The following is a 15555-nucleotide window of genomic DNA, read 5'->3' as shown; positions in this document are numbered from 1 at the left end:
CTCTTGCCTCCGACCCCATAAATGCTAGCAGCCATCCTGGATGCAGAGTTTACTGCCGCCGCCCCACAACGCCATTATATCTCATATCCACCTGTTACTACCTCTAGACTACTCTAGGCCCCATCACCTCTTGTTTGGATTGTTGCTGTACTCCCCTAACTAGTTTCTCGTCTTACACTCTGGTCCCCCGATCCATTTTACACAGAATAGGAAGAGCGAGCTCTCTCACATGTGAATCAGATCGTGTACCTGCCACAGGGTGAAAATACAGTACATGCTCCCTGACGTGGCATCGAGGTCCTCCAGCTTCTTCTGTCTCAGCCTCAAAAAGCGCCAGCCACATCCACCGTCTTTCTCTTCCCAGTGCTTGCTGAGAGTTTTTCCACCTCAGGGCCTTCAACTATGCTGCCCCCCCCTCGGCCTGGAATATACTTACTCATCTTTCACATGCCATCCCCCTCCTTCAGGTCCGGACTGACTCCCTCCTTACTCCCTTACTCCCTCAGACAGACCTTCTTCCACCCTCTGTGTACCTCCACTATCTTTTCTTAGAATCCTCTTTTTTTCCTTCCTGGTGTTTTACCACAATTCAGCCCCCTGCAGTTATTTCTGCTGTTTGTTTAATGCCTCTGACCTCCATCAAACTGCAATCATCACGTTCAATAATATACATACCAGAATTTTGTACTATATAGTACATGTATGCAATTAATTAAACTGTAAGTGGAGTACCATTTTGTCATAAAAATAATGTTTCCTGGCATAGAAAGTTGCACGGGATGTAAATTCAAATGAAAAAAAGCAGACTGGGCTCCTGGGTGGCTCAGATAATTAAGCATCTGCCTTCGACTCAGGTCATGATCCCACGGTCCTGGGATCAAGTCCCGCATCGGGCTCCCTGCTGCACGGGGAGCCTGCTTCTCCCTCTCCCGCTCCCCCTGCTTGTGCTTTCTCTCTCTCTGTCAAATAAATAAATAAAACCTTAAAAAAAAAAAGAAAAGAAAAGAAGCAGACTGTATAGTAATATAATCCCATTTTTGTTTTAAAAAACATGAATATATACTACACATACATTTGTGTGTGCTAAAAAAATCTGCAGGGGTGCTACAGTGGTTTTCTGGGTTGCAAAATTATAAGTGTAGTTTATTTTTGCTCATCTTTTAAATGCTGACTGTGTATTATCTTCATCATGAGAGTATATCTTAGTTTTTATAACTAAATAAAGACATTAATATCCACCTGTACAGAAACTATCACAGTAAATTAACATTTGACTTGGAAGTAGATTAGATGCCCAGCATTATGGGAACGTTGAGCCTGGGTATGGAATATCAATTCAATAAAATGCTAGGTCACCATTAAAAAATCATTGTGAAAGATGCCACAGCATGGAAAATGCTAATGATATGATATTAACTTAGAAATTTAAAAAGTGGGCTGGGGCGCCTGAGTGGCTCAGTAGGTTGAGGGTCTGCCTTCGACTCAGGTCGTGGTCCCGGGCTCCTGGGAGTGAGCCCAGTGTCAGGCTCCCTGTTCAGCGGGGAGCCTGCTTCTCCCTCTCCCTCTGCCGCTCCCCTTGCTTGTGCTCTCTGTCTCTGTCAAATAAATAAAATAAAATCTTAAAAAAAAACAAACTGAAAAAAAGAAATTTAAAAAGTGGGGTGAAATGTTAAAAATAATCTTAAAATGATGTTACTGCTTTGCAGTGATAGAATTTGGTGATTTCTTTTGTTCACCAAACTCCCTGTAATATTACTTTCTACATTTCTACATGTTTGAACAATTTATGTCTGATCTCCTCTTGTTGCATGTTAATGTTTTGGTAAGAATATTTGTAGAATTTAGGCTTTCTGTATAAATGACCAAAGTAAAATCTCAAATTCCCGGGGATGTGAAATGCATCACTAATTCCACAAGGTGGCACTATCATAGTTATTAAGCCGCATCAGAGAACTTGCTGGGGTTACTCAGGGCATTGCGTCTTTCCTAACGTTATTTCTTATTTGATCTTTGATTTACATTGGCATTTACATTCCTTTAAAGTCCTGAAAATGTAATATATTTTGTGGGTTTTATTTTTAAATTATAAGGTAAATAATTCCCTGACTGGGAGGATGTGAAGGTCTCTCTGCCCACACATTTTTGGTTCCTCACTACTTCTTTGCTTCCTAAGTCTTTTTCATTTTTAAAAATAACAATTAAATACTATCAACTGATATTTCCTGAAAACATTTTATGAGTAAGTCATTGTTCTGGGTCCTTCTACGCATTACCTCATTTACTCTTGCACAGTGGATGGTCTTCATTTTACAGATGAAAAAACAGAGGCTAAGGGAAAATTGGTAATTTGCCCAGAGTCCACAGTTATTTTTTACCAGAGCCTGGATTCAAGCCCAGTCTCTGTAAAGAAATGGTTAAATGGATAAAATGAAAAATAAGAAATAAGTGAATAAATGACTATACATAAATAAATGAGAGAGAGAGAGTGTGTATGTGTGTTATCTATCTAATATCTATCTAATTCAGGTCATATTAAAAATAAAAGGTCACAGTAAATTAGATACATATTAAATAATTTCTATCCTCTGTTTTCCCTTAACATAAAATATGAGAATTTTATTGTGTGTTATTAAAAATTCCTTGCAAATAGGACTAGTAGATTTATAATCTTCTTTCATTTTATGTACTATATTTTCTTCAGTCTTTCTCCTATAATTGAATTTAGCAGTTCCCTCTCAAAATTAGAGAGTTATTAATAATGTTAAAACGATCACCTTTGTATAGAAATCTTTGTCTTTATCTTTGTCCATTGTTAAGGATACATTCCTGGAACTTGAATGACTTATGAGGTAAAAAGAAATGAACTTCTAAAAGACTCTTGTTGAGTTAAAGGTTTAACCTGATGATCAAAGTAACACATTTTCCTTTTAATATACGTAGCAAATATTTCCAGAAAAGAGAGAAAAACTATGCTGTATCCCCTAACCGGAATGAACTACTTTTATGATTTTTGTTTATTTCCTGCTATATATTTATATATCTACATTTATCCACATATATATCTCATTTCCACAGACTTGATAATAAAACATATACACATAGAAATTTTCATACCCTGTCCTTGCCATTTAACATTATATGTAGGTATGTATATATACACAAACATATTTCAGATCTTTATTCTTCAGAAACATGATTTATAATAGTGGATTTATATTTCCTTGTATTAATGTTTTATCATTAAACTTTTAGATTATGTATAGTCTTTTGATTGTAGAGATGTATTTGTCATAATGCTGACTGGTTCCTTAAGATAGACTTCTGGTCATGGTATCACTAGATCAAAAGGTAAAGGTACTTCTTTATGAATGTTGATACATATTGCCAAATTGCTCTCAAGAAAGATTGTACCAATTTACTAAAGTAAATATTTACTAAGGTCTAGGAATGTCCCCCATTTTCCCCCACACCTGGCAGATAATCATGACACCATTCTCATTCGCTTCTGACAACCCTAAAGCAAGAAGATGAATGACAGTCTCTTGTTTTTACTTGCATTTCCTTATTAGTGAATTAAATATTTTGCATTTATTTATCAGCCCCTTATATTTCCTCTTCTGTCAATTCTCTGCTCATATCCTTTGCCAATTTTGCTATTGAGATATCACTGCTTTCCTTACTGTTGGATAAAAGATTTTTATATATTAGGGATATTAGCACTTTTTCAGTCATATATTCATTGCAAATATTTTTCATTTATAATTTGTCTTTTAATTTTGTTAGTGATATTTTATCTATAAACAGTTTAAATTTTTATTTTGTGTTATTTTTGCAATTTTCTGTTCAAGTTTTTCCTTATTCTCCTAAATTAATAAAATACTTATCTAGTCTTCTATTTTTTCCATATTTTTTCTTTTTAAAATTAAGGTATGATTTATGTTCTGTTTTTAATGATTTTATCTATCATTTTTCATATTTATTAATAGCTGGGAATACTTTTATTATATAATATGTTGTATAATATAAAATGAGGCCCATATTGAATATTTAACAAATTTCCACCAAATCATGTATTGAATAATTCATCCCCTCCCCCACTGGTTTGTAAAGATGTTTTATCATATGCAGTAGACCCCTTAATATTTCCAAGAAGTATAGTAGTAGCCAAGAGTTTGGGCTTTGTGATCAGCCACACCTGGGTTCAGATTCTGGCTCTGCTATCTTTTTGATTTGGGGGAAGTTACTTAGCTCATCAAATCCTAAATTTCCCCATCTCTAAAAGAGGGATTGTAGACAAGACTCTATTATATGGCGCATACAGAGCATCTAGCATGAAGTGTGTCACCTGGGAAACATTCTATAGGGTACATATTAGCTACCGTGATTGTGACTGTGATATTGGTAAAGTTATTCCATATTTTAATAAATCTCAATGTTCTTGAATGGTGTAGAAAGCTTTAATGAGTTACTGGGAATCTGAAAAATAAAACAAAGCTGTGTTTGTTTTAACCTGTAATGAGTTACTGGGAATTTAGTTAAAAAAATAAAACAAAGCTGGGCGCCTGGGTGGCTCAGTTGGTTAAGCGACTGCCTTCGGCTCAGGTCATGATCCTGGAGTCCCGGTATCGAGTCCCACATCGGGCTCCCTGCTCAGCGGGGAGTCTGCTTCTCCCTCTGACCCTCTTCCCTCTCGTGCTCTCTATCTCTCAGTCTCTCTCAAATAAATAAATAAAATCTTTAAAAAAAATAAAAATAAAACAAAGCTGCATTCACATCTTCACAGTGGATATTATATAGGCTCACTCACAGCTAAGTGACACACTTCCACATCCACAGGGCACACAATTCATGTTATGCCTTAGAAGGAAGACCTGAAGGATAAAAAAACAAAACCAAAAAGGGATTATCTCAAAACCTGGAGGGATTTGAGGGTTCAGCTTTCTGTATTACTTTAATTTTTTGACAATAATTATGTATATTGAGGGAAGAACAATAAAGAAGTTTCCATTGGAAGAACCTCATACCTGAACAAAGTTAGAGATTAATCATCACCAAGATTTAGAACTCACCGCCAACAGTAAAAACTTATCAATGCTTAAATCTGTAAATGTAGAGAAGCCTTGTAGGAACTGTTTCAAGGCATATTTCTTGTTTCATCGATTGCTCTGGTTTCTTGTGTCTTTTGTTTATTGTAGTTTTAGGTTGCACTTTTGTATCTGCGAAGCCAATTCCCACCTTAATCTTTATTTTGAGACTTTATTTTCTAGCAACTCTTGCCCATTATTCTTCCAGATGAAACGCAGATTCATTTTTAAGCCTTTCCAGCTGCCTACCTGCCATCTCCACTTGGATTTCTAATAAGCCTGTCAAATTTAACATCCCCAAACCGAACTCTCCTCAGTAAATAGACACTCCGCCCTTGCATTTGCTGGGAACAAAAGCTGTGAATCGTCCTTGACCATGCTTTTTCTCTCACGCCCTACACCCAGCCCATTAGCAAATCCTGTCAACTCTCTTTTCCTTAGAGAGCCATAATACAATCATTCTTGCCTCCTCCATTGCTGCTACCCTTTATTTCTCACCTGGAAAATGGCAACAGGTTCCTAACTCTTCTTCCTGCTTCCAGCCTTGTCCCCCTGCATTTTATTCTCAACACAAGAGTCAGAGTGATCCTTTTAAAATGGAAGTCAGATCTCCTCAGTCCTCCGCTCAAAACTCTCCAAAGGCTTGCCTTCTCACTCAGAATAAATTGATTAAGTTTCAGAGTCCCTACATGATTCACCCTCCACCCACTCACCCACCTACTGCTGCTGTCACATCATTTCCTACCATTCTCCCTTCAATCACTCTGTTCCCGCAGGAGACCTCCTCCTTCACCTGCTGTTCTTCATATAACCAGGTATACCTCAGGACCTTTGTACTTGCTTCCACATGTCTCATGCCCTCATTTGTCTCAGGTCTCAGTATAAATGCTACCTTATCAATAAGGCCTTCCTTGAACTACTTATAGAAAATAGTAACCCCACCACCACATTACATTCCCTGTCTGCTTAATATCCTTTATTTTTCTGTATAGCATTTATTATCCTTTGATATATAAAATCATTTAGTAAGTTTTTACTGTCAAAAAGGTCTCTGCAATTTTATTTAGAAGACTACTAGATTGATAAATTAATTTGGAAAACATTATTTTAAAAATAATTATTATTCCCATTCAGAATTGCACCTGAAAAGAGAGTATAACTCTGACCAGTTCCAAGAGCCTCCTAGAGACAAATGGACAAATAAGACCCAAATTCCAGTCCATATCATACAGCTAAAAGAATTTGAAGCCTAGTAAATTTTAAGCAGGTATAACTCCACATGTCTATCCCAGCACCCTCAAATTCATCTGATAAATACTTATTGAATTCCTAGTCTCTGCTATGCACAATAAACCAGTCTTGATTGAGGACTTCTATTTCTGGCATACTTCCAACATTTTCCAAGGTTACCAAAAACAGTAAGTTGACTCTACTCTCATTTTTTCATAGGCTAAAAACAGTTAAATGGTGGCTCTAGTTTTTGAATAGTTGCTTTATAGGCCTTTTCTTCGTCAATAATTACCTTGTAGGCCAACTATCTGTTCAGACCACTCCTTGTTAGAAGCAATAAAACCTTATCATTTGTGTATAACAAGAATGCCTGTTCTTCTACTTCACTTTGTTGGAGGTAGTTGAGGGGAGGCACCTGCAGGATTGAAGAAAACACCCAAAAGGGTACCATGTTATTAATAAACAAGATATAAGGAAGGGGGGGCAGAGACAATGATTCTCTGGGCCTGGAAGTCTTGTCCTTCTCTCTTTAGGGACCAACGCTTTGTTGCAGTGTGGTCTTCCAGAACAACCAAAGGTGGATCCCAGAGATCATAGAGTCGCATGGTATAGAGTTTGTGTCTGCTAATGTTCTATTACGATGACCGCTGAAACAAGAACCATAACCCCGAACTTTGGAACAAAGATGGTTTTCTGCTCAGCACAAGTTTTATTATAGTGCATTAGAGGAAACCCAGAAAGACAGCCCTGATTTTTTGAAAGATTTTATTTATTTATTTATTTGGTAGAGAGAGACACAGCGAGAGAGGGAACACCAGCAGGGGGAGTGGGAGAGGGAGAAGCAGGCTTCCCGCTGAGCAGGGAGCCCAATGCAGGACTCGATCCCAGGACCCTGGGATCATGACCTGAGCTGAAGGCAGCTGCTTAACAACTGAGCCACCCAGGTACCCCAAGACAGCCCTGATTTTTAAACGAAATTTTTCCGTTTTAAGTTGCTTAAAATTGAGGCTTACATTTGCCATAATGAAAAACTAAGACCTTCTTTTCATCAAAAGACACCATTAAAAGAGAGAAAAGACAAGCCACAGATTGGAAAAATGACATTTTTCATTACACATTTGATAAAGGGTCCCTATCCAAAATTTATAAAGAACTTCTGTAAATGAATAAGAAAAAGACAAGCCAAATGGTTAAAAGACTTGAACAGGCACTTCCCAAAAGAGGACAGTCAAATGCTCAGTGAGCATATAAAATGATGCTTACCATCTTCAGTTATCCAGGACAGGCAAATTAAAATCACAATGTGATACTACTACCCACCCACTGAAATGGCTAAAATTTAAGGTGTTGGCTAGGGAACTCCATTCATTGCTCATGGGAAAATAAATCGGTGCAAGCACATTGGAAACTTATGATATTATTAAAGCTAAAAATAAATATATGTCCTAAGATCCAGCAAGTTCACTCCTGTGTATGTGCCCAGTGGAAGTGTATGCATATGTGCGCCAAAAGATATCTTTAATAATCTTCATGGATGGGTTATTTATAAGAGCCAAAAACTGGAAAAAACTCTATGTCTATGTCAAATATACTTCAATTTTAAAAAAATAGTAAACGGGCACCTGGCTGGCTCAGTCAGTTAAGTGTCTGCCTTTGGCTCAGGTCATGGTCCCAGGGTCCTGGGATCAAGCCCCACATCGGGCTCCCTGCTCAGCAGGAAGCCTGCTTCTCCCTCTCCCACTCCCCCTGCTTGTGCTCTCTCTCTCTCTGTCAAATAAATAAAAATAAATAAAATCTTCAAAAAAAATAAAATGTAATAAGAGTAAAAATAAAAAATAGTAAAAACTGGAAATAATTCATGTCCACAATAGTCAAATGGATTAATAAATTGTCGTATATTTAAAGAATAGCATACTACACAGAAGTGATAAAGAATGAGCTACAACTAACTTGAAACAACATGAGTAAATCATACAGATACAATATTGAGCAAAAAGCTAGACACAAAAGAGTACATACAGTGTGATTTCATTTAACTCAAGTTTAAGAACAGGTAAAAGTCATCTATGGTAAAAGAGAACAGAATAATGGTTACTTTGTGGAGTGTTTTGACTGAGATGGGGCATGAAGGAGACTTCCCAGGTGCTGGAAATATTCTATATGTCAATCTGGATGCTACATGAATGCATACACATGCAAAAAAGCATTAGCCATGTATACTTAAAATTTGTGTACTTTATTGTATTTAAGTTGTAATTAAAATTTTTAAATGTATATTAAAAAATAAATTTTTCCAGACACCATCCTCTAGTCTGTGAAGTCAGATAACTGCCCCTACTTATCCCCAGCAGACAGCTAAAGGGGTTTTCTCCGAAGAGGCTAAAATAGAATTTAAGGGGACATCAGAAGCAGAGCTACCACACTTAAATCAGGGGGATTAATTGGAAGTCTGCATACTGGAAGAGAGGACCTGAGGCCTTCTTGCCCCTTATAGCTCCTGGAATTCTAGCAACTGGGCCTTTGCCCACTAAGTAGGAAATCGGAAAATTATTCTCTGGGGAATCCAACTAGATCAAGGGAAAATACGTAAAGAAACTAATAAGGAGTTCTCCAACTAAAAGGCAAAGCCAGATCACCCTTAGTGAAGCACTTCAATGATAAAATCTACCCACAAATAAAAAACTTCCAACTAGTTTTTCATACCCCATTCTTTTTTTTTTTTAATTTTATTGAGAGAGAGAGAGAGTGCGAGCGAGAGAGCACAAGCAGGGGGAGGGGCAGAGGAAGAGGGAGAAGCAGACTTCTCACTGAGGAGGGAGCCCAATGCGGCGGGACCTCAGGACCCTGAGATCATAACCTGAGCCGAAGGCAGCTGTTTAACCTGCTGAGCCACCCAGGTGCCCCTCAGGTCCCATTCTTAAATAAGAATTCCCAGACCCTCTAGGCAAGTCTCTATGACAAGAGAGAGATCAAAACAAAGAGAAAACAACAACAAAATGACTTGGAGGAAACAGAAGGTAGAAGAAAACATTTTAAAAAGTACTAAGTTCAGGGGTGCCGGGGTGGCTCAGTCGGTTAAGCAGCCAATTCTTGATTTCAGCTCAGGTCATGATCTCAGGGTCCTGGGAATGAGCTCCGTTTCAGGCTCCCTGCTCAGGGAATCTGCTTGAGGATTCTCTCTCTCTCCCTCTCCCTCTCTCTCTGCTCCTCCCACCACTCTCTCTCTCTTCTCTCTCAAATAAATAAATAGATCCTTTTTTAAAAAGTACTAAATTCAGGTAGATAATAGAAAAGGCTTTATAGTGAAAATAGCTTGTTATTTAAAAGAGGAAGACTCAGAGAAAAACAAAACTCTTGGAAATTACCAATAGAACAAAAAATGTAAAACTCAGTAGAAGAGTTAGAAGATGAATTTGAGGAAATCTCTCAGAAAGTCGGGTAAAAACAAGGTGGAAAAAATAAAATTAGAGATTTATTCCAGGGGATTCAACATCCAAATTATAGGCACTCCAGAGAGGTTGCAGGGGAGGGGCCGCTGGGAGGGAGGGAGGGAAGGAGAGCAAGGGGGGAGGAATGTTATGCCGAGAAAAAGGATCAAGAATCAGAATGACAATGGCTTTCTCAACATAGCCCCTGGTAACTACAAAAAAAATCAAAGGACACCTTCAAAATTCTGAAGGAAAATGGTTTCCATTGTAGATTCTCCACCTATCCAAACTATGAAATAAATGTGAGGGTAGAATAAAGGCATTTCAGATATATAAGGAATTTACATGGGATAATACCAATTATACCAGATCATAATCAAAGGTAATTGATCATTCTAAATGTTTTCTACATAAAAAAAATAATAATCATGATCAACTGTTTTTATTTCAAGGAGGTAGAATAAGAAAAAATTAAGTCAGAAGAAAGCAGGATGTTAAAAAAATAATACATGAGGGTAAAATTTGAAACCATTTAAATTCACTTTTTATTCAACAAATATGTACCTAGTGTCTACTTTTTGCCAGCACTGTTTGGCTTTTATTATTTGAGAGAGAGAGAGAGAGAGAGAGAGAGAGGGAGCATGCGCACAAGCAGGGGGGAGGGGCAATGGGAGAGGGAGAAGCAGACTCCCTGCTGAGCAGAGACTCTGATGCAGGACTCAATCCCAGGACCCTGGGATCATGACTGGAGCCAAAGGCAGATGCTTAACCAACTGAGCCACCCAGGTGCTCCTTGCTAGTACTGTTTTAAATGCTCAGAATACAGTGATGAAAACAGACAAAAGTCTTTGTCCTTTTAAAGCACATTAGGGAAATGTTTAAATAATAATTATACACCTACTTAGTGAAATATTATGTGACCCTTAAAAATATACGTGACTACCAGAGACATAGGAACTGTTTATAGTATAATGTGAGGCAAAAAGAACACAGGCTTGGTCAAAGACAAAAGGGAAGTCATAAACCTGAAATAGGTATGCTACAATGGTGAAATTATGAATAAATTTTTCTTTTTGTAAAAATTCACTTTAATTTTATACTGGGTTTTTAAACGGACAAAGGAAACATCAAAAATCTAAAAAAAATAGAACTGGTAAGTAAAAATCCTATGTTGGTTGTTTAAAATTCTATGCCAAGCATTTCATTTGGAAAGAGTTGTTGTCAAATATGTTTATTATCTGAAATCTTTATTAGACTTTTGCTGATAGGGTACTATTTGCTAGTAGGATACTAAATGATACTGTATTTAAGTTCATGTGCCATCTAAAAAATTATTCTACCAAGGGATATTGTTTCTGTTCCTTGAGAGAGAATGGGAAATTACCCACTCCTGATGGGAAAAATATGGCCATTTGGTGAGATGTTATCATGAACGCTTTCTTTTTACTCTAGCTATGCAGGGAAAAATGAGGGTATCGAAAGGAATGCAGATCCAATGTTAAATTGGAGGCTAGAAAGAGCAATTAAACTTTGCCTATTAATTAGCTCTATGAGCTAATGAGCTCTATGAGCAAGGTGAATAGGCTCCCTAAAATTGAACCAAAGAAATGTCACTGGCAGCTTAAAGGCAGCTGATACCATAGTTTTCCATAAAGGACACTCTAATATTCATGGCTGGTGAGGGGATAATACCGGAGGTGATGTTACTGAGCTACTTTCTACAGGTGGTAGTGAGAGCTTACTTTAGCATCATGTGTTTGTACTAAACACGAGACTTCAGGAAATCTCTGTGTGAGGTCCTGTGTCGAGAACTGCTGTATACTGTATAGGAAACAAAACTTTCTTGGATCAGTGAATTAGATCTAGTCTTGGACATGAAATCTGGGCTCCCAAGGGATCTGACATAAAGGGAAAATTCAGGGAGTCTTGAATGTTATAATCATGCCTCAGGATGAGTTAGATGCTGTGAGTTTTTTCGTGTTCAAGGGCAGTAGGAAAGATAATGATTGCATCAAAGTGTCGTGTAAAATCTTATTCAGTCAGACTACACACATTATTTATATTTGGCTTCTTAAACAATATTTTACAATTTTAAAATAGGAGGAAAGCTAACTGTAACGTAGTTTCTTGGATGGTATCCCTGGGATGGAAAAGGACGTTAAAGAAAATTAATGAAATCTGAATAAAGTATAAAGTTTAATTAATTACTATATACCAATGTGGGTTCATTAGTTTTAACAAATGTACATAGTGATATAAGATGGAAACAATAGGGAAACAGGGTGTGGGTATATGGGAACTCTGTATTATTTTTACAAATTTTCTATAAATCTAAAACTATTCTAAAATTAAAAAGTGTATCTAAATTTAAAAAATAGGAGGAAAAACTTTTATCTCAATTTCAGACAAATTACAACTTTGGCCTGAGCCTAGTGTTCAGGCCACGTGACGGTAACTAAACATCCACCACTCTCGGATGTCAGTCTAATCATAGCTTCTGTTAGTTTCAGCGGCAGGAAAAAAAATCTTGAAAGTTGAAACTACAAATCAAAGTATATAAAATCATAGAACACGGAACTGACGAGATGGCAATGTTTAGAAAATGTGTTCTGGAACATAGGAAATCATTGTCATTTCTTGAGTGAGGAAGTGATGCAGTGAGAACAATGACTTAGGGATTTATTCTATCAGCAGTTTGCAAAATGGATTGAAGATGGGGAGAAATCTGCGGCAGGGGATCAGCAAACAGGCAATAATTGGCATGTGAAAAAAAGGTCTCAAGACTAAAACCCTAAAATGAAACGCAGGGCAAAGGTTCAAGCAACATTATTCTTAGTGCCACATACAACCTGTTTTAGGCGCCTGGGGACAAGCAGGGTCGGCCAGGGAGACGTGTAGCAGGGCGATCTTAGCCTGACTCCACTGCACATTTGAATCCTAGAACCACTGTATGTCCCCTGTTCAAGTCCAAGCTCTCTTGGCATCTTGTCAGGACTGCATCTTGTCACCTCTGCTTGTCCTTGCAGCCGCTCTGTGCTTGTTTGATAGTGGAGCTGGAGTCAATTCTTCTTTTCTATTTTTAACCTATCCTAATGGCTTTTAAAAAACTTTTTATGTGGAAAATATTTCAAACTTATAGAAAAGCTGCAGGGATAAGAATGGTACACAGAACACTGTAGACTCTTGTTAGACCTATTGTTAAACATTTCTCTCTCTCTCTCTCTCTCTCTCTCTCTATATATATATATATATATAAATTGGATGTACGTATATATATGAATGTTGGAGAATAATTTGCATACATCATGGCCCTTTAGTCCTAACGATTTCATTGTGTATTTCCTAAGAATAAGGATATCCTTTTATAAAAACCACAGCATATAGCTGTCAACATTGGTACACTTTACTCAGTCACCGTTTCTTGAATTGAACCAAACGATGGGAACACCCATTATCCTGGTTTGACCTGTCCTATCGCTGAGTCACAGGAGAGAGAAATCTAAAGTCTCATTTGAATTTCAGGTTTGGGTCTTTGAGAGTATCACAGACTCAGATTTTTCAGATTCCTTTTGAATTGGATTCATTATGTGTTTGTTTGACTGCATTGTTCAGCTATTCTGAAACATCTTTTTCAAAGAATAATGCTGGTACCAATATTGGCAAACACTCACCGGACATTTATGATTATTCAGGCACTGTTCTAAGCACTCTATATTAATGCACTTAATCCTCACAACAACTGTAAAGGAACATACCATGACTACCTTCATTTCATGCAGGTGGAAATGTAGACATGGATGTTAAATAACTTGACCCCAAATATACAGCTGATAAGGGCATAAGATCAATATTTGAACTCAGGCTCTTTTCTAATTTGTTGATATGTGTGTGTGTGTGTGTACTTGGCCTTCTTACATTTCACTGTGACTTCTCTAAAGATGACCCCATGCTATTTCTTGTTATTGATTGGTTCTCATTGTGTCGTGTTCCCCTAGGAGAGAAGCATTCATTTTCTTGATGTGTTTATTTTTCAGCTGAAGCGAAGGTGACTGGTCCCATGAGCCCGGAAGAATGAGCTCAGAAGAGGCTGTTTACACGAGCGAGGATCTCCCACTCACCAGCTGTTGAGAGTCTGTGGATGAAGAGCAGGATCTTATTACTTTGATGGAAGCGTGTGACCATGCTGCCGAACCACCAACAGCCAACTGGATTTGGCACAGTGGGGCCGCCTAATAAATGATTCATCGGAAGTATTTGATACAAATCCGTCTTGCTGCAGTGTCTTCAAAGTTAGTGTTGCCTTCTTATCTAGCCTCCTGTATGTTTGTGTGATCTGCTGCTTCTCCCTCCAGCACCGCTACTGGCCCGAAGGCTGGATCCACAGTGGAATTCTCCTCACTCAAACTATTTATAGAGCCAGTGTGGGTTCATAACTATTTATTGAATGCCTGTTGCCTGCCAGTCATTAGACTGGATGCTTGAAAGCATTGAATCTTCACAAAAATCCTATAAGGTTGCACCTACTTTCTCCATTTTGCCTGTGAGGAAACAGAAAGAGAGAGGCTCGGAGGGGCTGTGCTCTCATAACTGGAGACAGGGACAGGGCTATCTGTGTATGGCAAGTGTCGGGGGGGGGGGGCGGTCAGGGAGGCTTTAGAGGCACTGAATAAGCATGGAATTATTTTCTAAGAAAAATAACACGAGGGCGCCTGGGTGGCTCAGTTGGTTAAGCGACTGCCTTCGGCTCAGGTCATGATCCTGGAGTCCCGGGATCGAGTCCCACATCGGGCTCCCTGCTCAGCAGGGAGTCTGCTTCTCCCTCTGACCCTCTTCCCTTTCATGCTCTCTCTCATTCTCTCTCTCTCAAATAAATAAATAAAATCTTTAAAAAAAAAAAAAGAAAAATAACATGATGTGCTTTTAGATCAAGGGTTGATAAACTATGGCCTGTCAGATCCAGCCCCCAACCTATTTTTGTAAATAAAGTTTTATGGGAACACATGTCCAATCCTGTATGTGTTGTCTATGGCTGTTTCTCTACAGTGGCATAGTTGCATAGTTCTGGCAGAGATCATATGGCCTGCAAAGCCTAAAATATTGACTCTCTGGGTGTTTCCAGAAAAAGTTAGCTAATCCCTGTTTTAGGTGACTTAGGAAGAAAGCCAAGTTAGTATTTTTTCCATTGGACTGAAAAACTACTTAAAGATTTGTAATGCTGAGATAATCACTATATTCTAATGGCGGTGGTGGTGGCAGAGTCAGGATGGGCGGGAGGGAGGGTTTGGGGATCTAACCCCGGAAGGTTAAGGGACAGGGACTTAGAAGGGAGACGTCTGGGCCTCTGGGTCCCCAGACTTATCCCTCACGTCCTTCCTATTTCTCCTGCCAAATCAAGTTTCCTAAAATAACCCTTTGCTCATGAACCTGTAAGTGGCTTCCCACTTACAACATGCTCAAATCCTAACACCCCAGCCTGGAATTTAGAGACCATAACAATCTGACCCCTGCTAATCTCTTTCCACACCCTGCCTTTTTTTTTTTTTAAATCATGAGGAAGTCATGCCAAATTTGAATTTATATCTCAAAGCCAATTTGTCCTTGATTCATTTTTTTTAGTTTTTTTTTTTTAATGTTAATTCCAGTATAGTTACCATACAGTGTTACATTAGCTTCAGGTGTACAATATAGTGATTCAACAATTGTATGCATTAGTCAGTACTCATCATGATAAATGTGCTCTTAACCCCCATCACCTATTTCACCCATCCCCCCCACCCTTTGATTCACTATTTTTTTCTTTAAGAGAGAGAGAG

The 15555-nt window shown here is 38.2% G+C and overlaps 1 protein-coding gene across 1 annotated transcript in view; it reads left to right on the top strand.

Moving 5' to 3' along the window:
• SLC44A1 (solute carrier family 44 member 1) overlaps positions 1 to 14750 on the top strand; it is a 197130-nt gene extending 182380 nt beyond the window's left edge. Inside the window, exon 16 of the mRNA XM_027614815.2 lies at positions 13777 to 14750. Coding sequence (XP_027470616.1) covers positions 13777 to 13791 — 15 coding nt within the window. The 3' untranslated portion in view covers positions 13792 to 14750. The remainder of the gene's footprint in view (positions 1 to 13776) is intronic.
• Positions 14751 to 15555: the final 805 nt, after the last annotated feature.

The sequence above is a fragment of the Zalophus californianus genome, chromosome 13 (assembly GCF_009762305.2).
Source record: "Zalophus californianus isolate mZalCal1 chromosome 13, mZalCal1.pri.v2, whole genome shotgun sequence".
In the NCBI taxonomy this organism is placed as follows: domain Eukaryota; kingdom Metazoa; phylum Chordata; class Mammalia; order Carnivora; family Otariidae; genus Zalophus; species Zalophus californianus.
This window is presented reverse-complemented; position numbering and strand designations above follow the sequence as displayed.